A 26,668-nucleotide genomic window follows, 5' to 3' on the forward strand; every position below is an offset into this window, starting at 1 on the left:
AAAACTAGTGCCCGCGCCAATTACTGGGATTAGTTGCCAAGCGGACCCCAGGCTCCCATGAGCCGTGGCAAAATGCCGGGACAACGCGAGGAAGATTATTTTTTATAATTTATGAGTTTTATGACAGGAATACAGCCGATTGACTTTAAAACGTTTCATTGTGCGCTATCAGCTATGATGCACATAGTTTACTAATGTTCATCTCAGAAGGTTTATTTTTGAGGCCACACTAATATTTGTTTTCAAATGTCAAACATGCGATCGTATATACTTTCGCAAGAGCAAGGTAAAAGGGACCATTTATTGGAACGTAGAAACGTGTTGCCATAAGTTTTATTTGAAGAATCAGACGGAAAACCTTATATTAATCCATGGCGGAATGAAAGACTTTTGGTGAACTTTGTACTACGCTATAGATTTTCCAATTTAGCTAGAACCCTAAGTGGCATAACAATCCGGTGTGGTGAACTGGTGACTGTACATGACCAAGAAGCCGCCAATAGAACATTCGACGTGTTATGCTGGTGACAACCGGTACTCATGCGACACCTGTGGACAAGCGTACGTTCAGAAGTGTAATTTAGAAAACTATGTCAAGATAAAACATGATGGCGTGAACTCGCAATGCTAAGAAATTCGTATATTCCAATTTATTATTGTTCAACCCTTTACAACATGAGTCCGTGTCAACTTTGTGATGCTTATGTGTTACATCAAATGCCAATGGCAATATTAAAAGATAAAAACGCTGCTCTGTTTCGTAACTTTACGTAACCTATGAAAATTACCTTTCTTTTCAGACTTTCCACGTCATACACCAGTCGTAAAGATGGGACCTCTGATTACGTCGGCCGAAAACAACCTGCCCATTATCATATCGACTTCTAGCCTTAAGAAATCGACATCTGTAACCAAAGCACAGAAAAAGCCAAGTCAGCACATAAAAAACGCGGGTAGAGAAGTGCTTAAAAATCAGCAAAATTTAGAAATCATTCTACGTCATTCCAACGCAACACCGACACTTGGCCACCGCGGTATCGGCTATGCCTGCTTCTTCTGCTCTATACAATTCCCCGACCCGGCCGACCTCAAGAGACACACTCTAGAATTCCACGATGATAACAAGCGAGATCCTGCTTTGCCACCGCTAACATTCGATAATTTATCAGTTAAAACAGACATCACTGATTTAAAATGCACAATTTGTTTTAAAAGTTACGCCCGACTTTCTGGCTTACTGCACCACTTGCGGGTGGACCATGATCAACCCATTCACACTGATGCAGAAAAATACTTGTTACCTTTTAGATTCGACAGTGATCGGTTAACATGTGCAGTATGCGACACGGAATATACGGTTTTCAGAGTGTTACTAGAACACATGAATAAGCATTATAGAAATTACGTTTGTGACATTTGCAACGCAGGTTTCGTTACCAAAACAAGCCTACGGTCTCACAAAAAAAGTCACGAGATCGGTGATTATCAGTGCGACCAATGCCCCCAAGTTTACAATACTATAGTGAGGTTGAGATGTCACATTCGCTACGCCCACCAAGGTCAAGAAAAGAGGCACAAATGTGCCTACTGCGGCGAAAAATTCTTGGGTTCTATAATGAAAAATAATCACGAAGTAAACGTGCACGGGGTTGCTCCCAAGTTAGCCAAGTGCAAGGCGTGTGACAAAACCTTCCGAAACAACCAAGGCCTACGTGTGCACTATCAGGTACACCATTTAATGATAAAGAAATTCAAGTGTTCATATTGTGAAATGGCGTTTCCAACCAGCTCCGATTTAAGAGATCACACGGTGAAACACACCGGCGCTCGAGATTTCAAGTGCGATATTTGCCAAAAAGCATACGGTAGAAAGATCACTCTGGTCCAGCATATGAGGAGCCACAACAATGATTTCATGCACGAGTGCACCCTCTGCCCAATGGCGTTTGTCCAAAAATGCACTTTAAAATCGCACATGCGCTCGAAACATCCCGTGTCCCAGAAATAAGAGGGGGAAAATTTAATTAGTAAATAAATAGTATTTTTGAATGAAATGACTTGTTATTAGCCCGACATCATCGCACAGCGACGATGGCCTTATGACCTAAATACATATTTAAAAACAAACCCAGTGAGACGAGGAAGATCCTGCATAATGTGGGTCAGCTTTTACACAATCCTAATTAGGAAATGTAAACCGGTTTTTATTTGAATATTTCGGTTAATAACCGGTTTCCATTCCCTAATCCTAATGCAAAAGTCCAATAAAAGCCCAAAACGGTTCCCTAACCGCATTAAAAAAAAAGCGGCCAAGTGCGAGTCGGACTCGCCCATGAAGGGTTCCGTATTTAGGGGATTTTGACGTATTAAAAAAAAAACTACTTACTAGATCTCGTCCAAACCAATTTTCGGTGGAAGTTTGCATGGTCATGTACATCATATATTTTTTTTAGTTTTATCATTCTCTTATTTTAGAAGTTACAGGGGGGGGGGGGGGACACATTTTACCACTTTGGAAGTGTCTCTCGCGCAAACTATTCAGTTTAGAAAAAAATGATATTAGAAACCTCAATATCATTTTTGAAGACCTATCCATAGACACCCCACACGTATGGTTTTTTTTTTCTATTTTTGTGTGAGAATCTTAATGCGGTTTCCAGAATACATCTACTTACCAAGTTTCAACAGTATAGTTCTTATAGTTTCGGAAAAAAGTGGCTGTGACATACGGACGGACAGACAGACATGACGAATCCATAAGGGTTCCGTTTTTTGCCATTTGGCTACGGAACCCTAAAAACAATTTCTTGAATAGCACAATGGGGACCAATTGATATGGCGCATATGGCTGTGTCTCCACTCTCCACGCACGTTGTCAAATTGGAAATTAAATTTAGTTAAAAATTACACTATCTAGGTACACAAGTTAATTAGCGGATTAACGCATGGCTATTGGCTATCGAAACATGAGAATATATTTTCTCCGATGTTTTGGTACCTGTAGCTACCAGCTACCAACCGTGACCCTTTTGTAACAATATATAGAGTTCACTGAACAATATCAATCATATCATGAGTGTTTATTACTCTAATTATAAGAGTCTAATACCACCGTTTGACTTTGAAGAGTTTCATTGTGCGCTATGCGGCACTGAGGGTGTACTTAATTCTCTTTGGGCCAAATACTTTTCGCCAGGTTTCACTTGGCACACAACTGTAGGTACAATACAATCGCAACGCACTTAGTTCAACTCTCAACTCAACGGTTCGTACCTTTGCAAGACTAAGAGCGTTGACGCGACTTGATTAAACTTACCATTTCATGGAACGAAGACACGTGTGTCAAAGTTCAATTTTAATAATCAGAAGGAAAATCTTATGTTAATCTATGGCGGAATGAAAGATTTTCGGTGAACATTGTGGCAGTGTTAGTAGTGTTACAAAAGCAAGTCGTCGAGACAAAGGGACCAGCGTTCGTTCAGAAGCGTAATCTAGATAACAATGTCAAGTTACAGCATGATAGCGTGAACTCGTAATGCTAAGAAATCGTATATTCAAACTTATTTTTGTTGAACTCTTTACAGCTTCAGTCCGTAACAACTTTGTGATGCTTATGTTTCACATTGTATGTCAAAGGAAATAATAACAAGTCATTGCTAATGAACACCAGGCCGGTGTCGTAACTCCACGTATATCTATGAAAATTAGCTTTCTTTTCAGACGTTCCACGTCATACACCAGTTGTAAAGATGGGACCTCTTATTACGTCAGCTGAAAACAAACTGCCCATTATCATATCGACTTGTAGCCTTAAAAAATCGACATCTGAAACCAAAGCACAGAAAAAGACAAGTCCGCGCTTAACAAACTCAGGGAGAGAAGTGTTTAAAAATCAGCAAAATTTAGACATCATTCTACGTCATTCCAACGCGACACCGATACTAGGCCACCGCGGTATCGGCTATGCCTGCTTCTTCTGCTCTACACAATTCCCCGACCCGGCCGACCTCAAGAGACACACTCTAGAATTCCACCATGATAACAAGCGAGATCCTACTTTGCCACCGCTGAGATTAGAAATATTATCAGTTAAAGTGGACATCACTAATTTAAAATGCACAATTTGTTTTAAAAGTTACGCCCAACTTTCTGACCTACTGCACCATTTGCGGGTGGACCATGATCAACCCATTCACACTGATGCAGAAAAATACTTGTTACCTTTTAGATTCGACAGTGATCGTCTAACATGTGTAGTATGCGACACAGAATATGCGGTTTTCAAAATGTTACTAGAACACATGAATAAGCATTATAGAAATTACATTTGTGACATTTGCGACGCAGGTTTTGTTACCAAATTAGGCCTTCGGTGTCACAAAAAATCTCACGAGAACGGTGATTATCGGTGCCACCAATGCCACAAGGTCTACAATACTATGGTGAGGTTGAGATATCACATTCGCTCCGCCCACCAAGGTCAAGACAAGAGGCACAAATGCGCCTATTGCAGCGAAAGATTTTCGGGTCTAATAATGAAAAATAATCACCAAGTAAAAGCGCATGGAGTTGCTCCCAAGTTAGCCAAGTGCAAGGCTTGTGACAAAACCTTCCGAAGCAACAAAGGCCTAAGTGAGCATTATAAGGTACACCATTTAATGATAAAGAAATTCAAGTGATTGTGAAATGGCGTTTTCGACTAACGGCGAATTAAGAGATCACACGGTGAAACACACCGGCGCTCGAGATTTCAAATGCGATATTTGCCAGAAAGCATACGGTAGAAAGGTCACACTGGTCCAGCATATGAGGAGCCACAACAATGATCGCAGCCACAAGTGCACCCACTGCCCGATGTCGTTCGTTCAAAAATGCACTTTAAAATCACACATGCGCTCGAAACATGGGTTCGAAAAATTCGGGATGATTTAATTAGCCAATGTATTTTGTCAAAATAAATAGCAAGAGGCAGTTATGACATACGATAGTATCGTTATCATACCATTACCATACCATCTGTACCGGTAATTTGAATTATATATTGTTTTGTGTGATTGACTTTTTATTATAATCAAACTCACTCATCAATCATCAAACAATCACTCATCAATCAAAAAATCATGGTAAATAACAAATAACAATTGGTGTAAGGGCATGCGAACTTTAGGCTCTAAGCTGTTCTATTGGAAGAGACGGTAGGATAGTACAATTTAGGTACCTATCTGGTTGAAGAAGACTCAGTGCCACGCGTGCATATGGTGGTAGTCATAAGTTGTTATAATTGAGGTCATTATAATTCATGCCGTCAGCGCATGACATGCTGTCATTATTTAACACTTTAGAATACCCGTTGGTTCATAAGTGTAGGTACTTAAGAAAGGCAATTCGGGATGAAGTATCCTTTCAACTGTTAGTTTTAAGAAATAGCCAATTTAAATGTATGAAAAAAGCCCCATTTCCCTTGCCAATTCGATAAGCCTAGCACGTCATACTCTGGTGGAAATATAAGTTAATTAGCCACGGAAACTAAGTGTATATCTTAATAACGTGGTTATTTCACATACATCTGTGACCATTGCCTCTCTTTTCAGACGTTCCACATCCGACATCAATCTTAGAGGTGGAACTTCTCGGCCCGTCGTCCGATGAAAAACCAATACCTTTTGACATATCAACGTCCCTTCTCGATCAACCTATGTTACCCGTAACAGCAGAACCGCAAACAACAAAAAGGTCTTTGAAAGTAGACTCAAAACTAACACGAAGTATACTTGGGGCGGAAATGGCTAAACATGAGCATAATTTAGAAATCGTCTTACGCCACTCTAATGCGACGCCTATACGTGGCCACAGCGACGTGGGCTATATGTGCTTCTTTTGTCGGATGGAGTTTCCCAACCCGGACGATCTCAAATCACATACTCTAGACTCTCACAAAGATTTAATGTATGACGATCAACGACCGCCAAAATACGATCACTATTCGGTAAAACTCGACGTCACGAATTTAACGTGCCAGTGTTTTACACGTTTCGATCAACTGACTGACTTAATACACCACTTGCAAGTCGACCATGACCAACCCATTCACGCCGAGGTAAAAAATTACTTCCTACCTTTTCGATTCGATGGCGGCAAGCTAAAATGTGCGTCATGCGAAACAGAATTTGAAGCCTTCAGAAATGCAGTAGAGCATATGAATATCCATTACAGAAATCACATTTGTGACGTTTGTGACGCAGGCTTTGTCACTAGAGCTAGCCTGCAAGCACACAAAAGAATTCATGTCAATGGAGAGTATCAATGCACGACGTGCCACCAAGTGTACAATACTAAGGTGAAGTTACACAATCACGTTCGCTACACCCATCAAGGTCAAGATAAGAGGAACAAATGTTCATATTGCGGTGAAAAATTCTCGTGTTTAACAGCGAAGAACAGTCACCTGGTTAAAGAACATGGAGTTGCTCCCAAGATAGCAAAGTGCTCGGAGTGTGATAAAACCTTCGGAAATGACAAGATCTTACGCATGCATTATAAGTCTTACCATTTAAAGATTAAGAACTTTAAATGTTCAGTTTGTACTATGGAGTTTTCAAACAGCGGCGGTTTAAAAAGGCATATGGTAAAACACACCGGTGCTCGTGATTACAAATGCGAAGTTTGTCAGAAAGGGTTTGGAAGGGAGTCTACGATGAGGCAGCATATGAGGATACACATCAATGACCGAAGGCACAAGTGCCAGCACTGCCCGATGGCATTCATCCAAAAATGCAGCTTAAAATCGCATTTATATTCGAAACACGGAATCGAAATGGAAAAGTAACCGAGCCACTAAATAGTACTTCTTGAATACTCAGTCAAGTTATCCAGTCTATTGTTACTGTGTCAAAAATTTAATACCTATGTTGCAAGGATATGATACTCCTAAGTTGTCTAATGCACAATATTATGTATTATTTTGTATGATTTACTTTATATTATCGCCCCAAACCTGACTTATATTGCCATACAAATTCGACATGGTAAATAACAAATAACAATTGATGAACGGCATGCGCACTTTAGGCTCTAAGCAGGTCTATGAGAAGAGTCGCTTAGATGGTACAATGTATCTGATTGAAGAAGATTCACTGCCACGCTTGTATATGACGGTCGTTAAATAAGTCGTTTTAAATGACGACATTAAAATACTGATACTACCTACATTTAGAGAGCCACTTCGAGATAAAATACGCGGTAATAAACTCCTAGTAGCATGAAGACATTCTGAAATAGCCAGTTTATATTAAAAGCCTCTGTCATGAACATTACTAAGCCAGTAGCACGTAGCACGTCGTACTCTGGTGGAAAGATTAGTTTATTAGCCACGGAGACTAGTACGGCTACCACCAGTTTGACACTCACATATTCGCTAGCGTGTGCGTAACTTACTTTCTATGCATCTCGCTAGTACTCGGACATTAGTGCGAGTGAGATGTATTGATAGTAAGTTACGCAGACGTTAGCTACTATGTCAGTTTGACACTGCTAAGGCAGTCCTGGTAAGGCTTATAGGTTTATATCGTAATCACATCTTTATTTCACATACATCTGTGACCATTGCCTCTCTTTTCAGACGTTCCACACCCGACATCGATCTTAGAGGTGGAACTTCTTGCCACATCGTCCGATGAAAAAACTATATCTTTTGACGTATCAACGTCCCCTCTCAATCAACCTATCTTCCCCATAACAGCAGAACCGAAAACGACAAAAAGGTCTGTGAAATTAGACTCAAAACTAACACGAAGTATACTTGGGGCGGAAATGGCTAAACATGAGCATAATTTAGAAAGCGTCTTACGCCACTCTAATGCGACGCCTATACGTGGCCACAGCGACGTGGGCTATATGTGCTTCTTTTGTCGGATAGAGTTTCCCAACCCGGACGATCTTAAAGCACATACTCTAGACTCTCACAGAGATTTAATGTATGAAGATCAAAGACCGCCAAAATACGATCACTATTCGGTAAAACTCGACGTCACGAATTTAACATGCCAGTGTCTTACACGTTTCGATCAACTAACTGATTTAATGCACCACTTGCAAGTCGACCATGACCAACTCATTCACACCGAGGTTAAAAATTACTTCTTGCCTCTTCGATTCGATAGCGGTAAGCTAAAATGTGCATCGTGCGAAACAGAATTCGTTGCTTTCAGAAATGCAGTAGAACATATGAATGTGCATTACAGAAATTATATTTGTGACGTTTGTGACGCAGGCTTTGTTACTAGAGCTAGCCTGCAATCACACAAAAGAATTCATGTCAATGGAGAGTATCAATGCACGACGTGCCACCAAGTGTACAATACTAAGGTGAAGTTACAGAATCACGTTACATACACCCACCAAGGTCAAGATAAGAGGAACAAATGTTCGTATTGCGGCAAAAAATTCTCAAATTTTTTTACGAAGAACAATCACGTAGTGAAAGAACATGGGGTAGCTCCCAAGGTAGTCAAGTGCACGGCGTGCGATAAAACCTTCGTGAACTACAAGGTCATGCAAGAGCATTACAAGTGTTGCCATTTAATGATTAAGGATATTAAATGTAATGTTTGCCAGAAAGCGTTCGGAAGGGAGTCTTCGTTGACACGACATATGATGATACATAACGGTGATCGCAGGCACAAGTGCGATTACTGCGGGATGGCTTTCGTGCAAAAAATCAGCTTAAAAACTCATTTGTACTCGAAACATGGAATCGGAATGGAAAAAGTAACGGAGACCGTAAAGAGTAATTCTTGAATACTTAGTCTGTTACTCTATCAAATATTAAACAGCTATGTTACAGTTTTAACTTACCATTAGGTATATACTTTGAATTGTTAAATAGACAACTTTTTCACACCCATATTTAGCATTGAAATGTTCGTTTAAGACGGTATCATATTCAAATCGCATCATATTAGAGCCATTGGCCCATAGTACAGCCGGAGCAGTTAACAACTTTTAGGCCAGCCCTAGCAATTTTAGTCCTAAACTGGAATAGATCATATATTCCAGTTTATAATTTATTCTAAGCATCGGTAGAAAAACTTCTGTGACTTTTACTTCTCTTTTCAGACGCTCTACATGAAACACCCGTCTTGAAGGTAGAATATGTGTCGCCGTCGGATGATGAAAGGTTGCCTTTTATCACGTCAACCACGTCTCTTCACAATCAACTTTCAGCATGCATAACCGTAAAACCGCAAAAACCGTCAAAGAGAGCCACATTAGCAGCAGAAATGGCGAAGCATGATCATAATTTAGCAATCATCTTGCGTCATTCTAACGCGACGCCTATACGCGGTCACTTTGACACGGGCTATGTGTGCTTCTTTTGCCCGCTGGAGTTCCCCGACCCGGCCGATCTCAAAACACACACTCTCAACTCCCATAACGACATAAAACCGAAACGGTCTCAACGTTCCGAGCACTATTCTGTAAAACTTGACATCACAAACTTAACATGCAAGCTATGTTTAAGAAGTTGCGCTCAACTCACCGAATTCATGCATCACTTGCAAGTCGATCATGATCAACTCATTCATGCTGATATCAAAAATTACTTCTTGCCTTTTCGATTCGACAGCGGTAAAGTAAAATGCGCATCGTGTGAACGAGAATTCACAGCTTTCAGAAATGCAGTAGAACATATGAAAAGTCATTACAGAAATTACATTTGCGACATTTGTGATGCGGGATACGTCACCCAAGCTAACCTACGAACTCACCAAAAAACTCATGAGAATGGAAATAACCAATGCAAACAATGCGACCAAGTCTACAATACTAAGTCGAAGTTAGCTAATCACATTCGCTCCGCCCACAAAGGCCAAAGTAAAAGGTACAAATGTGTCCATTGCGGCGAAAAATTCTGTAGTTTAGTCATGAAGAACAATCATCTAGTTAAAGAGCATGGAGTAGCTCCCATGAGAGCCGAGTGTACGGCTTGTGATAAAGTCTTCTCGAACAACAGTAGTCTACGAACACATTATAAGACCTTTCATTTGATGGTAAAAAGGTTTAAGTGTTCAGTTTGTAATATGGAATTTGCATATAGCCACGATTTAAACAGGCACATGTTGAAACATACAGGTGCTCGTGATTTCAAATGCGATATTTGCGAGAAAGCGTACGCAAGGAAGTCTACGTTGACGCAGCATATGATGATACACAACAATGACCGCAGGTACAAGTGCAACCATTGCGAGATGGCGTTCGTCCAGAAATGCACTCTGAAATCGCACATACAGTCAAAACATAAATAGAATCGGAATGATGTGCAATGTGCATAATTAAGACAGCAATGACATTTATCAGTCATGTCAAAGTTAAATACAATCTCTAATACCTCATTAAAGATTAGTAACGAACGTGTTTCAGTAAAAATGTACATTACAAATAGTTGAGTGCAAAATGTCTGAAAAGTTGCAATCAACTAACCCTGCTACTGATTATATTACTATTTGCGGGTAGAACTTTTCGATTTAAGAACGATCATTTAAAATTAACCTTCAAGGAAAAAGCGGACTCCCATCTTAAAGGCCGGCAACGCACTTACAACCCCTCTGGACCCTCTGGTGTTGCAGGTGTCCATGGGCGGTGGTAATCCCTTACCATCAGGCGATTCGTCTGCTGCCGCTTTTATATATTTATCGAAATAACCTTTTGAGTTACATTTCTGAGTGTCTTAGTTGACAATATAATATCTACGTCGTAAAGTACGTCGTGTTTTTTTTACTTACTTTGAAGCATTGCCATGGTCATTTCGCGATACCACAGAATAAATAATAGTGCGATACACCGACGTTAAAATAACCATTTGGGGCGTGCTCAGAGAACTGTTTAATGGCAGGGATCCTCATGAAGCGTATTTATGAAAACAAATTAGAAACAATGGCTTTCAGGGATTGTCTCATTAAATTTTGTATTACTTTCCATTACTTAATTAGATGCTATTTTTTTTGAAGTCCATTTCTAAAGGAATTTAATTAATGAATAATGATACTAAGATTAATAAGTCCAGACTGCGAACTTCTGTGACCCTTACCTTTCTTTGCAGACGTCACACATCAATCACCAGTCCCAAAGATTAAACATCTCGTCTCATCAGGTAAAACCGTACTCCCTATTATTGTGTCAACCACTTCCCTCAACCAGTCTTCAACACCCATAAATGAGCGTTTAAAAGGGTCAAAAAAGTCGATAAAAAGATGTGAGACTGAAGTTGCTAAAGCCCAGAAAAATTTAGAGATAGTCTTGCTTAATTCCAACGCGACACCGATACGCAGCTACCGCGGCATTGGCTATGCGTGCTTCTTCTGCCCGTCGGAGTTCCCTGAGCCGGCCGATCTCAAGACTCATACTCTTGACTCCCACAGAGATCTAAAACACGATCCTCGACATTGGCGACGACCTAACTACACTGACTATTCTGTGAAACTCGACATCACGCGTTTACAATGTAAAGTGTGTTCTAAAAATTTCGCTCAACTTGCCGAATTAATAGGTCACTTGCGATTAGATCACGATCAACCCATTCACACCGATGTCAAAAGTTACTTGTTGCCTTTTCGATTCGACAGTTATCCTATAAAATGCGTCCATTGCGACGCAGACTTCTCCGCTTTCAGAATGGCAATAGAACATATGAACAGGCATTATAGGAATCACGTATGTGATGTTTGTGATGCTGGCTTCGTTAAAAAAGATAGCATGTTAGCACATAAGAAAAAACACGAACTTGGGGATTACCAGTGTGACAAATGCCACCAAGTCTATGATTCCATTCGGAAATTAAAATATCACATTGGCTGCGTTCACGAGGGAAAAGATAAGAGATTCAAATGTGGTTATTGTGATGAGAAATTCACGCGTTTTGCGCAGAAGTATGATCATTTAGTACAAGTGCATGGAGTAGGTCCTAAAGAAACTAAATGCAAGGCGTGTGATAAAACGTTCGCTAACTACGAGCGCCTAAGAGTACATTACAGGATCTACCATTTACAGGCTAAAAGAATAAGAAAGTCACAGAAAAATAAATTAAAGGAATGAATTTACTTTTTACTTTATTTTTTTGTTGTTGTACATGTGTGGGTGCGTGGGGTGGGATATTTACGTATAATTGTTGATATCGTTTCATTTGTCTAAAAAAAAATCCGCCGAAAACTTCTTTGTGAAACCACTAATTAGTTATTAGCTATGTAAAATGCTATGTTAGCTTTAGTTACGACATAGTAATAAAACAATGGTGTAGGTATAAAAAGGTTCGGCAAAACGAAATTCTCTAAAACAATAATATTCTGAACCTAGGAATTATCAATGTATGGTAAATAATATTTACCATAGAATACATAATTATTATGTAGGTATTCTATTATTTTTATTGTATCCTTTCACACTAGGTTCTTGATTATTTTGTTAAATTAAATATTTTAGTATATAATTTATAGAACATCCTTATGGTATAGGTATCTATTATTTCATTTCATTATATGTAGGTATATGTTCGAAGTTGCCAAATGCCTAGTTCATGGCTGTAATACTCAACCTGAAGAAATTGTATGTCCATTGTAAGTTAAAAATAATAAACCTGTTAAAATGCTCATGAAAGTTACCAGGCGGCAATGTGCACATAGAAAAAAATGTCGTTAAATATTTGTATTCCTATTAAAGTCCACTAGATTACTAGTTTGTATATCCTCTATTGTAATGAAAATGTTCATTTTTACCTGTGACAGATAGGTACATAAACAATTAACCTTTTAACCGCCGTAGACTGATATATAAGACATACAAAATCGGGCTCATTTCGCCGCTGTCTGATAAATAAGACAAAACTTCGTGTAACTTCGTACCCCCCAGCGACATGAGCACGCTCGATGACGTATTCTATGGCGGTTAAAAGGTTAAAACAGAACTAAACTCCAATTTATAAGTATTAGGCAAAGATATATTAATTGTACCTAGGTATAATATGCGTTAAAACTCCAAGACAAAATCGTGCTTCAAATTTGACAGCTGATGTAGATGGCGCAATACGGATCACAACCACGTTATGCTTCTTATAGAAAACGGAATTGTCGGGCCCCTCGGCCCGGTCCCGGAACGTTCTAGCGTGTATCATCCTATAAGCGGTAAATCTAAAGCGATAAATGTATAGACCATAAAACATATGCACCATCTATTTCCTATTTCAGCCTTCAACCTAACGGACACGATTTTTATTCACGACTATATATATTTTGTACATTCATACACTCTGATATCAAATAAAAATAGAAGTATGAAAATAACATATCTATGTTAATAGCTCTTTAAGTCTGTTCTTACAATTTATTTTTACTGTGACTTATGATTAATAGTGATCATTAAATTGCTGTAAAAATTGTTTGTATTGAGCAAAATAAAGTTTTTTAAAAATAATATTGTGTTGTTTTTTAGAGATTATGAACAGATCACCATATTCGCAACTCACCACATTTTCATCATCTTGTCGGCTTATTATTGCGCTATTGATATTGAGAACGCGATGAGACGATATTTAAGTATGATGAGATGAGAGAGTGGTAAGCGGAAAGTATGATGAATTGATGATGTGCAGAGTCGCTACTGGGGCATTCCACGAGAATGTCGCTTACGTAACGACATTATTCTAATACTTCTGAAAATGCTAGTAAGCTATATTGGGTCTGTTAATATTTCACGACTTGGCTAAGAAATTGGCAGTATATTCTAGAACTTTAGGGATTTGATTAAGGTAGCTGCCATACAAGGCGAAAGCGTTACGTAAGCGACATTCTCGTGGTACTATGGTAAATTGGTGATCCTAATCTTTCTTCGTATGCATTCCATACACTGGCTCATGCCAAATCTACGACCCTAGCCGATAACTGGGGCGCATAGCCAACGTGTCAATCGTTAACGCTCCGTAGCGTATCGTAGTCAACTCTCTCTATCACATTCTTCCATACTAGTGCGACACGTTACGTTACGTTACGGAGCGTTATCGATTGCACATTGGCTACGCACGCGGATCAGATTAAAAATACATTGATATTTGAAATATCGCATTGATATAAGCACACTAAAATTGCGTCGTATGTGTCTCCTCTTAACAACGCTAGTCATAAGCAATATTTTAAATATCAACAGATTTTTTAGTCTGATCCGATTGATCCGATTCCCTACGAACAGAACTCTTCAGAAAGTGTTAACTTTGACGGACACTATTCACATGTTGCTTATTCACAAGATTACATATATCCCAGATCACAGAACACATTAAAGAGGTTAGAACGGCTATCGCGCGCAGTTAGTATCGGAACCGGTGTCGCCGCTCGTTCCTCTCCACATTTCCACATTTCTCGCGCAACGGTAGTAAAAACTTGTGTGCCTGGTGAATGGATACGCCTCCTTTAGACAGATTTGATGTCTGGCTTCTTAATCTGAACGTTATTGTGGCGCAAAAGGCATGCGGTTTTCGGTCAGCGCGGGCGAGTACTAGCATGCGAGCTTTTGCTCATAACCGGCGGCGACACGTACCCTGCTCGCATCGCCATTCTACTTGTTCTGTGTCCCAGATCCTATAATAACAACAGTTTGATTGGCCAATTTGCTACACAATCATCTTGTTGTGGTTGTTGTTGTAGTACAAAAATGAGAAATTGGGGAAATAGAACTGTCATTTTAGTATTTGGCTATAGTAAGACGTAAGACCAAGATAACTTTGCAGCGATTTTTATAGCACACACGTGCAAGTGTTATTTAAACGTCATAATCGGAAATTACTTCTATCTTATCTCCGAGTAGGTAGGTACATATAAGAACAAGGGTTTGTATAAAACGCCGCGTGCCTCATCACATAATTTTTGTAGTCCCTAATTATAAAATCGGAAAACGCCACCCAGCTAGGTTATTCCTCGTGGACGGTTGGAGGTTAATATTAAGTGTCATCGATCGAGCATCTGTAGCAGGGATGTTGCGGATGCCGATTTTTTGACATCCGCGGATGCGGATGCGGATGCGGATTTTTAAAGGCTCACATCCGCGGATGCGGATGTCAAGATAGGTACATAAAAAACGTCAAATATTACATTTTAGTAATTTTTATTTCAAAAAACCGGCCAAGTGCGAGTCGGACTCGCGTTCCAAGGGTTCCGTACATTAAGTCCTACTCACGCTTGACTGCTCATTTCTAATAGGTCTGTTTGGTTAATGACTAAATTACCTAGCAGTCTAGCACTTACGCCGATGCTAAGACGTTCCTGTACCGACCTGTTCCACATCCGCATCCGCATTAAATCCGCATCGATTTTATGCGGATGCGGATGCGGATGTTGAAAATAATGCGGAAGTTCCGCGGTTGCGGATGCGGATGCGGATATTCGCAACATCCCTCATCTGTAGACTAGGGGGCAACATAAAATGCCCTTGGTTATTGGCGTGAAGTATCAATGTCAAGTTTAAGTTTATACGATGTAAATATTCCAAAATGAACTTTCCTACATTTTATTCAATATTCAGGGAAGGAATGCTCTGGCATCACCCTCGAGCATGGCACACACTTACTTTTTGGATTCAGAAGACGTGCTTAAATGCAGAATACTAAACCTAAAAGGTACCTACCTATCGAAATTAAGTTTTAAATAACAATCAGTAGGTATACCTTTAGAGTACTAAATAGGAACCGCACGTTTCTTTTTTATTTTTGTCGTCGGGGTAATAGAAACGCAATAATTCCTGATTTTCTTTATAGGTGAAGAGACGCATATTGGCGTCCAATTTGAGTGCTCTTCGAAAAAAGAAGATTCCAAAAGATCTACAAGAAATCAAGGGTCGACGACAGCTCAGAACGAAGATAAAGCAAAAAAGACAAAAGGCCCAACAGAATTAGAAATGCATCGAAATAATATAAGAATTATTTTAGATAGTTCGAATGCTACTCCAATTCGGGCTCACGGCGGTATTGGCTACCAGTGCTGCTTCTGTCCCGAGCAGTACCCAAACCCAGCTGATCTCAAAACACACACTATTCAGGGCCACGATACTAAGACTAAGCGCGCCTTCATGAGGGGAAAAACTATGGCTGAATATTTTGTGAAGCTTGACATTACGGCGATGCGCTGCGAACTGTGCAATAGCAATGTTGATTCACTAGAACTACTCACGAGTCATTTAATCGACAAGCATGGCAAAAAAATGTACACAGACATCGAAAGCCACATCTTACCCTTCAAATTCGGCGACGAAACGCTGCGATGCGTCTTCTGCCCCAATGATTTCAACACTTTCAAGGTTTTACAGGAGCATATGAATGTCCATTTCAGAAATTATATTTGCGAAACGTGCGACAGTGGTTTCGTTACACGCAACATGAGAAGGAACCACAAGAAAACCCACGAAACGGGATCGTTTATTTGCAGTTTTTGTCCTAAAGTTTACGACACGGCACTTAAACAAAGGGCGCATGAAAAACAAGTACACCGGCTCCCTAAGCTAAATTTATGCGCTTATTGTAATGAGAGATTCAGAGATTTCAGGCAAAAAGTAAAACATTTGAAGGATGTGCACGGTGTACAAAGGGAATCTCCTAAATGCAAAGCTTGCGAAAGAACATTCGAGACCATGGCAGCTCTTCGACTTCACATCAAAAGGGATCATTTAATTCAAAGACCTCATAAATGTTCTCAGTGCGATATGTCATTTTACGCGAAGGCTCAGTTGAAGAATCATTTTGTTATTCATTCTGGTACTAGGGAGTTCTCATGCGCCGTCTGCTTTAAGTCTTTTGGTCGGAAGAAGACTTTGTCGGATCATATGAGGATTCATACCGACGATCGACGGTACAAGTGCAAACATTGCGAAATGGCTTTCGTGCAAAAGAGCAGCTTAAGGGGTCATATGCGTTCTAACCACTCTGAATTAAACTTAAATTAGAATTTGTAATGTCTTTGGAAATTATTCGATAAATTGCTAAGATTAAGATTTCCAGTCTTTTATTTATCAAGCATGTCTTATAGCGACTAATTAGGTAGCTGTCATTTTTTTTAATAATTTCGTAGCAAACTTACCATGTTTAATTGATCCACTTCCAGTGAACATTATATATTTCTTTCCAGAACGACGACAATGTTGCCAGAACAAAAATCAGACCACAAAAGCAAAGACGAAGATAAATATAGAGGTTGAAGATGTAGAACCGACCAAGTCGAAGAATGTGTTTTCAAATTCAACAGAGGACAAAAGAAAGAATGGTTCCGAATTAGTTTTAGAAATTAGAAATAAACCAGTACCATCTCGAAAGGGACACTATATGAAGAAAGAAATAAGACATCACAAGGAGAATTTAAACATAATACTGCGATGTTCAGACGCAACGCTAATCCGTAGTCGCGGTAACCTCGGTTACACGTGCTACTTTTGCGACACATCCTGTCGTGAAGCTTCCAGTCTCAAACAACATACAAGAGACAACCACACTTATAAAGATAAACCATTCATAAAGGGCAACAATTCCAACTACTTCGTAAAATTAGATATAACCGCTCTGCACTGTAAACTTTGTGGCCAGTCTATCGATCAACTTGAACAGTTGTCGGAACATCTTATGAAAATACATGAAGAACCACTTCACACACTCACCAAAAGCCTAATGATTCCCTTTAAGTTCGAAACGGAAGAACTGAAATGCGCTGTTTGCAGCCAAGAATTCAATAATTTCCATTCCTTACTTGATCATATGCGAAAGCACTATAGGAATTTTATTTGCGATGTCTGTGACGAAGGCTATTTAAGCTATAACAGTATGAAAACTCACCAACTCGGGCATAATGTAGGGGAATACACATGTAAGGAATGCAACAAACTCTTCAGTAGCACCCTTAAACTAAAGAATCACACGCGAGTAGTTCATCTCGGCATTAAAAGAAATAAATGTGGCTACTGTGGCGAAAAATTCGCTGAGCTGAATTGGAAGTTGGACCACTTAGAAAAAGTCCATGGGATTAAAAAGCCAGAGTTTAAATGCACAGTATGCAATAAGAAGTTTTCATGTTCGAAGAGTTTGAGGAACCATAAGCGAGGATTTCATCTAATGGAGAAAGATCAGACTTGCCCGGACTGTGGCTTGAAATTCTTCCAAAAACACACGTTGAAGCATCACATGACAATCCACACGGGGCTGCGTGCGTTTAAATGCGCGGTGTGTTCTAAGGCTTTCAGCAGGCGCTCCACTTTAAGGGAGCACATGAGGATTCACAATAACGACCGTCGTTTCAAATGCGAACACTGCAACATGGCGTTCGTACAGAAATGCAGTTGGAAGGGGCACATGCGGTCAAAGCATGAGGAAGATGTCACATAATAAAAGTGAATTTCCATAAAGAAAAATAAAAACAAAATGAATTGTTACAATGCGATTTTTTTAGATAAATATGTACATATAATTATGATTTTGCTGGCATCGTTTTATTTTAATAAAGTGACTATTCTTGACTTTTAAAAGAGAAATTTGTCCAGTTTAAATGGTAAATTTCACGAAAGGCTCTCTATGTGGAATGCGATTCGGCTTTTAAATAGTAATCCTTTGGGTATCATGTTGATGTTACCATGAAGAGAATAAGTTTGAGCATTAAAATAAAACAAAACTTGTCTTTACAGATGATTCCGAGGACGGGAGCATGATAATAAAACTCGAGACCAACTCTGACCTAGAAGCGGAATCACTGGAAGAGCACGGCGTAGAAGACATTGTTAAACTACGAACAGAAGGCAATAATTACAAAGGCGCTAAAAGTAAAAATAAAAAATCTAAAGACATCACAACTAACAATCAATCATTCTTAAAAGAACTACTGAACTGGATTTGCATCTACAGAATTTACAAACGATTATGAGGTGTTCTAATGTTACACCACTGAGAATGCACGGTAAATGGTACACTTGCTGTTTCTGCCCTGAACGATATGAAAAAACATCGGCCTTGAAAAAACACACGGTTGAGAAACATCCAGGCGGAAAAGCGGCAAACGTCGGACGTAACATTTCAGAACTAATTATAAGAGTTGATATAACAGGTTTAGAATGCAACCTTTGCAATACCAAAATCGGTGAATTAGAGAGATTAACAAAGCATTTAAGGGAAGAACACTCACAACGAATACATACACGGCTCAAAAACTATATGATCCCTTTCAAATTCGATACCGGCAATGAGCTAGCGTGCGTTATCTGTGAACATGTATTCCATAATTTCAAGACGTTAGTTCAACACATGCATGTGCATTATCCGAACTTCGTGTGCGGTTCTTGTGGCAACGGCTTCGTCAATCAACGGAGCTATCAATACCACGCGAGCAGGCACGCCAACGGAGAACACAAGTGCGAGAAATGTCAACGGATCTTTGATAACGACGCCAAACTAAAAGTGCACGAGAGATCCATACATCAGGGATTCAACAAACGAAACAAATGTGACTTTTGCGAAGAACGGTTTGTTGGCTATATAGCAAAACACGTGCACATGACTAAAGCTCACGGATTGCCAGAGATCCAAGTTCAGTGTCCTGCGTGCGAAAAGACCTTTAAAAACCATAAATACCTCGCCACCCACAAGCGGACGTTTCATATGATGGAGAAGAGGCACAAATGTACAGAATGCGATAAAATGTTCTTTTCTACCCGTGAAGTGAAACAACACATGTTAACTCACACAGGGAAACGTGACTTCCAATGTATTATTTGTAGTAAATCTTACGGTAGGAAGAGTACATTAAGGGAACATATGAGAATACACGCAGATGATCGCAGATTCAAGTGTGAACACTGCGGAATAGCTTTCGTTCAGAAATGTAGTTGGAGGGGGCACATGCGATCCAAGCACGGGGAAGAAGTGTGATTTTGGTACTCAATTTACTTGTTCCTTTTTAAAAATGTTTGATATATGCAGGGCCGGATTAAGCATGTCGGGGCCCTTAGGCAGTGCAATGCTCGGGGCCCCCTTAAAGTTAAATTCTGCATACATAAGTTCAGTTGTTCAGTACAGGGAAGTAAGTTTGCGGTTTTAATTTCAATCTTCAGGTGTCGGTTGAGCCGATCCGAACATGCCGAACGATGTTTTTTTCGCTCTTGCGTGGACATAAAGGTTTTTTATATTAGTTTTTGCCGATTCCTCCTTGCGTCCAGTGTGGGGAGAGCTCTTCTTTTCTCAATAAGTAGTTAAATATTTTGCGAGGCTGAACAGCCATACGAGCCACATGATTAAAATTAACCTAATAATAAATATTTTACATGTGTTTAAATGATTATTAATTAATCAGTTAAACTAGCATGTAAGTACAGGGTAAATCGGAAAAGCAATAAAAATCGCGAGCGCAGCGAGCGCGAAATTTTTTGTGAAAAAATTGTGAAAGCGTGTTAAAAAAAGCCTAAAAATCCGAAGTTACCCAGTGAGGCGAGCTTTCATGCGAGGTGAAAGCCGTTCTTCAGGATAAGCTCAGCAAGATCACAGACGCCAACCAATGTCCATTGTATTAAAAAGCGAGACCGCAGGCCGAGCTTGGCGCAGCGAGGCCAAAGGCTAAGCTGAAGAAGAGATTTGGTAGACGAACCAAAAATTGAGGTAAAAAGTGAGGCTGAAGGTCGAGCTCAGAAATCTCCACATACTTAACAAACCCGAAGCTTACTTATAACCAGCGAGGTGAGCTTTCATGCGAGGCAAAAGGCTAAGCTTCTGAAATCAATGTTTATATTTTTTAAAAAGCGACGCCGAAGGTCGAGCTGTAAGAAAGCAGCGCTCTGATACGAACCAATCGTCAAATGTTACTCAACAATAATATATGTGTCATACTCGGAGGGCCGAAGTTTCATAACTCGGTACTCAATTAATGGCATATGCCTTAAGGAAAACCTGAGCCGCTTAAGACTTTCTTGACACGTAAACCGCACAGCGATAAGGAATGCACGGCCGATTGTGTACTCGAGTGGGAGCTACATATTTAGTTTTACCCGCTAATTTATTTCTTGTAGAATTTAAGTAATCTCACTTGTAATTTTATATAAATATCGATTATCCCATGTATCACAACAATGCGTAAAATGTATTTACGAATGTTGTGTCGGTACAAATCCGATAGGGTTTCACGGCACTTTTTTGTTTGATTTATTATAAGATTTTAGTATAGAATAAATAAATAAAAATAAAAAAATTAATGAGGTTTTAGGCCCTCGGGAGCCTGAAATTCGAGCTCGATTTACAGACTTTAAAAGCTATAAAATAACATAATTTACATAATCATTTGATGATTGTGTGTCTATATTGGACATTAGGTACCATAAAAAAATATTTATGAATTTTGGCCATATGAAACCCATTTTTTTTGGTGCGCGCGGGGCCGCCGGGGCCCCGTAGCCGAGGCGGGGCCCCCTAGCCGAGGCGGGGCCCATAGGCAGTTGCCTACTCTGCCTTAGGGTTAATCCGGCCCTGGATATATGTGTAAAAATGTCTACAATACGAAAAATAAATAATAATAAGCCGATTTACGTGTTTTAATATACGCAGAAAGGTGGACAAAATGTGTGGCCTTTGTAAATCAAAACTTGAACAATCGATCGATCGAATAATCGATCAATTTGAACAGTTGTCCGAACATCTTATGAAAGTACACGAAGAACCACTTCACACACTCACCAAAAGCCTAATCATTCCTTTTAAGTTCGAAACTGAAATACGCTGTTGCAGCCAAGAATTCAATAATTTCCATTCCTTAATTGATCATATGCGAAAGCACTATAGGAATTTTATTTGCGATGTCTGTGACGAAGGCTCTTTAAGCTATAACAGTATGAAAACTCACCAGCTCGGGCATAATGTAGGCGAATACACATGTAAGGAATGCAACGAACTCTTCAGTAGCACCCTTAAACTAAAGAATCACACGCGAGTAGTTCATCTCGGTATTAAAAGAAATAAATGTGGCTATTGTGGCGAAAAATTCGCTGAGCTGAATTGGAAGTTGGACCACTTAGAAAAAGTCCATGGGATTAAAAAGCCAGAGTTTAAATGCACAGTATGCAATAAGAAGTTTTCATGTTCGAAGAGTTTGAGGAACCATAAGCGAGGATTTCATCTGATGGAGAAAGATCAGACTTGCCCGGACTGTGGCTTGAAATTCTTCCAAAAACACACGTTGAAGCATCACATGACAATCCACACGGGGCTGCGTGCGTTTAAATGCGCGGTGTGTTCTAAGGCTTTCAGCAGGCGCTCCACTTTAAGGGAGCACATGAGGATTCACAATAACGACCGTCGTTTCAAATGCGAACACTGCAACATGGCGTTCGTACAGAAATGCAGTTGGAAGGGGCACATGCGATCAAAGCATAGGGAAGATGTCACATAATAAAAGTGAATTTCCATAAAGAAAAATAAAAACAAAATGAATTGTTACAATGCGATTTTTTTTAGATAAATATATATAATTATGATTTTGCTGGTATCGTTTTATTTTAATAAAGTGACTAATTCTTGAATTTTAAAAGAGAAATTTGTCCAGTTTAAATGGTAAACAAACTTAATTTCACCAAGGCTCTCTATGTGGAATGCGATTTGGCTTTTAAATAAAGTAATCCTTTCGGTATCATGTTGATGTTACCATGAAGATAATAAGTTTGAGCATTAGAATAAAACAAAACTTGTCTTTACAGATGATTCCGAGGACGGGAGCATGTTAATAAAACTCGAGACCAACTCTGAGCTGGAAGCGGAATCACTTGAAGAGGACTGCGTAGAAGACATTGTTATACTACGAACAGAAGGCAATTACAAAGGCGCTAAAATAAAAAATAAAAAATCTACAGTCGACCAACTCATTTGGTATGATGGTCAAAAAATCACCACTAACAGATCAATTATCCTTAAAAGAACTACTGAACTAGATTTGCATCTACAGAATTTACAAACGATTATGAGATGTTCTAATGCTACACCACTGAGAATGCATGGTAAATGGTACACTTGCTGTTTCTGCCCTGAACGGTATGAAAAAACATCGGCCTTGAAAAAACACACGGTTGAGAAACATCCAGACGGAAAAGCGGCAAACGTCGGACGTAACATTTCAGAACTAATTATAAGAGTTGATATAACGGGTTTAGAATGCAACCTTTGCAATACCAAAATCGGTGAATTAGAGAAATTAACAAAGCATTTAAAGGAAGAACACTCACAACGAATACACACACGGATCAAAAACTATATGATCCCTTTCAAATTCGATACCGACAATGAGCTGACGTGCGTTATCTGTGAACATGTATTCCATAATTTCAAGACGTTAGTTCAACACATGCATGTTCATTATCCGAACTTTGTGTGCGGTTCTTGTGGCAACGGCTTCGTCAATCAACGGAGCTACCAACACCACGTGAGCAGGCACGCCAACGGAGAACACAAGTGCGAGAAATGTCAGCGGATCTTTGATAACGACGCCAAACTAAAAGTGCACGAGAGATCCGTACACCAGGGATACAACAAACGAAACAAATGCAACTTTTGCGAAGAACGGTTTGTTGGCTATATAGCAAAAAACGTCCACATGATTAAAGCTCACGGATTGCCAGAGAACCAAGTTAAGTGCCCTGCGTGCGAAAAGACCTTTAAAAGCCATAAATACCTCGCCATCCACAAGCGGACGTTTCATATGATGGAGAAGAGGCACAAATGTACAGAATGCGATAAAATGTTCTTTTCTACCCATGCAGTGAAACAACATATGTTAACTCACACAGGGAAACGTGACTTCCAATGTATTATTTGTAGTAAATCTTACGGTAGGAAGAGTACATTAAGGGAACATATGAGAATACACGCAGATGACCGCAGATTCAAGTGTGAACACTGCGGTATAGCTTTCGTTCAGAAATGTAGTTGGAGGGGGCACATGCGATCTAAGCATGGAGAAGAAGTGTGATTTTGCTACCCAGTTCACCCTTATACATATGTAAGATATATTTGTAAAAAAATGTCTACAATGTGAATAATAAATAATAATAAGCTGACTTACGTGTTTCAATATACGCAGGAAGGTGGCGAAAAAGTGTGGCCTTTGTAAAACAAAACTTATCTTTGCAGATGTACCTGAAGAAAGGAGTTCCCAAATAAAAGTCGAGGTCGAGTTGGCACAAGAAGATAAACAAAAGCTAAAGAAAGATCGAACCATTGACAAAAATGAGAATTTAGCTAAGAAGAAGGGAAGTTCCCAAAGCAAAGGGCTAACTAAAAAGTCTGTAGCTAAGAGTGACACAACCAGAAAACCTAATGAGTTTGATTTGCATATCCAGAATCTCCGTACGATAATGAGGTGCTCGAACGCCACGCCTTTAAGACTGCACGGCAAGTGGTACACCTGCTGCTGTTGCCCTGAACGGTTCGATGATACGGCGGCTCTGAAAAGGCATACCGCAGAGAAACACCCCACTGGACAAAACGCTTATTTTGGCCGGGATATCGCGCAACTAATAATAAGAGTGGATATAACAGACCTGCAATGCAAAATTTGCCAGTGCGAAGTTCACAGCATCGAGAAGTTAATGGAGCATTTAAAAAAGGAACATTCAGAAACGATACATACGTTTGATAAAAACTACATGGTACCCTTTAGATTCGACACTAACAGAACAGACCTGAAATGCGTGAACTGCGATCATGAATTCCACAATTTTAAAACGTTGGTTCATCATATGAACATACACATCCCTAATTTCGTATGTAACACCTGCGGCAGCGGATACGTAAACCAGAGGAGTTTGCAAAACCACGTCCGACAACACGCGAACGGAGAGCATAAATGCGAGACATGTCAGCGAGTTTTCAATAACGACCTCAAATTGAAAGAGCACGAGAAATCCGTACATCTAGGGTTCAACAAACGTAACAAGTGCGATTACTGCGACGAGCGCTTCAACGGGACTATAGCCAAAAATATCCATATGGTAAATGTCCACGGCAAACCCGCAATTGAGATCAGGTGTCCGGCGTGTGAAAAGGCTTTTAAAAGCCATAAATACCTCGCCATCCACAAGCGGACCTTTCATATGATGGAGAAACGGCACAAGTGTTCTGAATGTGACAAAATGTTTTTCTCCACGCCCGAGGTAAAGAACCATATGCTGACGCACACAGGGCAGAGAGACTTTCACTGTGTGATCTGTAACAAATCGTACGGAAGGAAGAGCACGCTGAGAGAGCATATGAGGATACACGCAGACGATCGCCGGTTTAAATGTGAATACTGTGAAATGACGTTTGTGCAGAAATGTAGCTGGAGGGGGCACATGAGATCTAAACACGGGGAGGAAGTGTAAATTGCTTTGATTTTGTATTGATATTTAATAAACGTTTTCTTTAATGTTATAAAAAATTATTATAATCTTTGTATAATATATGTACTTACCTTAATTACTCTATTATATGATAAATTTGTTTTACTTTAAGAAATTACGTGTCAGCGACTATAAACAACAATATTTTAAAGAGGTCCCTAAAAGCGGCCTAAACCGCGCGGTAAAAGATTTCTCTCGTTTTAGTTTCAGTCCTTAGTTCAAGGCATCTTCATTTCTGCACGGTAAAAGTTACCAACAGAAGAGACAACTAGTAGCATCAACCAAGGAAATATTTAAGTACTATAGGTACTTACCTATCTGAAATGTAATGCATGTGGAATTCTAATGCCGATTTCTATTTCCATAGGTGTGGGATGGAAGCTCCGGAGATCCATGATCGCACCCCGTGAGAGTAAGAACACCAAATCTAAACTGAAAACGATCGTCATAAGTCCAAAGACAGAGAAACCTCGGAAGAAACGGTGTAAGATTATCGAAATTAAGCCGGCACCCGTAAATGTCTCATTTAGGAAACTGAACGAAGCCCACAAACACCAAGCTAATCTAAAGGAAATCCTACTTAGCTCGAATGCGACGCCAATTCGCTGTAGAGGAAGCGTGGGGTATGCTTGCTGTTTCTGTAGCGACCAGTACCGCGATCCTGCAGACTTGAAGCAACATACTATAACCGCCCACGACGACACAACTAAAGCTAACTACATGAAAGGCGAGTCCATCGTAGGTTTCATCGTAAAGCTGGACATAACGTCTCTTCGATGCAACATCTGTTCCTCGACTACAAGGGATTTAGGACAGTTAATGGAGCACTTGAAAGTCGCTCACGACCGTCCTATAATCACAGACATGAAGAACCACCTAGTCCCGTTCAGATTCGAATCCAACTTGCATACTTGCGTCGAGTGTTCTGCAGAATTTAGTAACTTTAAAGGTGAGAGTCAGAATGGCGGGTGTATGTAAATAAAAATGAACAAAAAGCATACCATATTTTAGTACCTAATTTGTACTATTTGGTACCTCATATAAAAAAATTAGTACCTCACGGTATTTAAAGTTATTACCAAAAAACGTTACACCCGCCAACCTGACAGTCAGAATGGCGGGTGTATTTTATTACGCTATGATCCCGCGATTATTGATAAATTCTATAAAAGCCAAATTTTAGTACCTTTTTAATACTTTAATATTCAATTATAAATTGAACCATTTTATTTGTGGTTTCCGAGTTTTACTA

The 26,668-nt window shown here is 39.7% G+C and overlaps 4 protein-coding genes across 4 annotated transcripts; all 4 read left to right on the forward strand.

Annotated features, from left to right (window-relative positions):
* The first annotated feature begins 9,118 nt into the window (after positions 1-9,118).
* LOC134659677 (zinc finger protein 879-like) lies at positions 9,119-10,313 on the forward strand. The gene has a single exon (XM_063515362.1). It carries the CDS (start codon positions 9,279-9,281, stop codon positions 10,302-10,304), a length of 1,026 nt encoding a protein of 341 aa, XP_063371432.1. The 5' UTR covers positions 9,119-9,278; the 3' UTR covers positions 10,305-10,313.
* Positions 10,314-15,591: 5,278 nt separating this feature from the next.
* On the forward strand, positions 15,592-18,465 carry LOC134659440 (zinc finger protein 57-like). Its single transcript, XM_063515082.1, has 3 exons — positions 15,592-15,655; positions 15,794-16,786; positions 17,157-18,465. Exons 1-3 carry the CDS (start codon positions 15,592-15,594, stop codon positions 18,398-18,400), a joined length of 2,301 nt encoding a protein of 766 aa, XP_063371152.1. The 3' UTR covers positions 18,401-18,465.
* Positions 18,466-19,309: 844 nt separating this feature from the next.
* On the forward strand, positions 19,310-22,491 carry LOC134659441 (gastrula zinc finger protein XlCGF7.1-like). Its single transcript, XM_063515083.1, has 2 exons — positions 19,310-19,527; positions 21,776-22,491. The coding sequence occupies exons 1-2, from the start codon at positions 19,310-19,312 to the stop codon at positions 22,434-22,436; spliced, it is 879 nt and encodes a 292-aa protein (XP_063371153.1). The 3' UTR covers positions 22,437-22,491.
* On the forward strand, positions 21,542-25,419 carry LOC134659678 (zinc finger protein 83-like). Its single transcript, XM_063515363.1, has 2 exons — positions 21,542-21,610; positions 24,133-25,419. Exon 2 carries the CDS (start codon positions 24,391-24,393, stop codon positions 25,396-25,398), a length of 1,008 nt encoding a protein of 335 aa, XP_063371433.1. The 5' UTR covers positions 21,542-21,610; positions 24,133-24,390; the 3' UTR covers positions 25,399-25,419.
* Positions 25,420-26,668: the final 1,249 nt, after the last annotated feature.

The sequence above is a fragment of the Cydia amplana genome, chromosome 25 (genome assembly GCF_948474715.1).
Source record: "Cydia amplana chromosome 25, ilCydAmpl1.1, whole genome shotgun sequence".
Lineage (NCBI taxonomy): Eukaryota > Metazoa > Arthropoda > Insecta > Lepidoptera > Tortricidae > Cydia > Cydia amplana.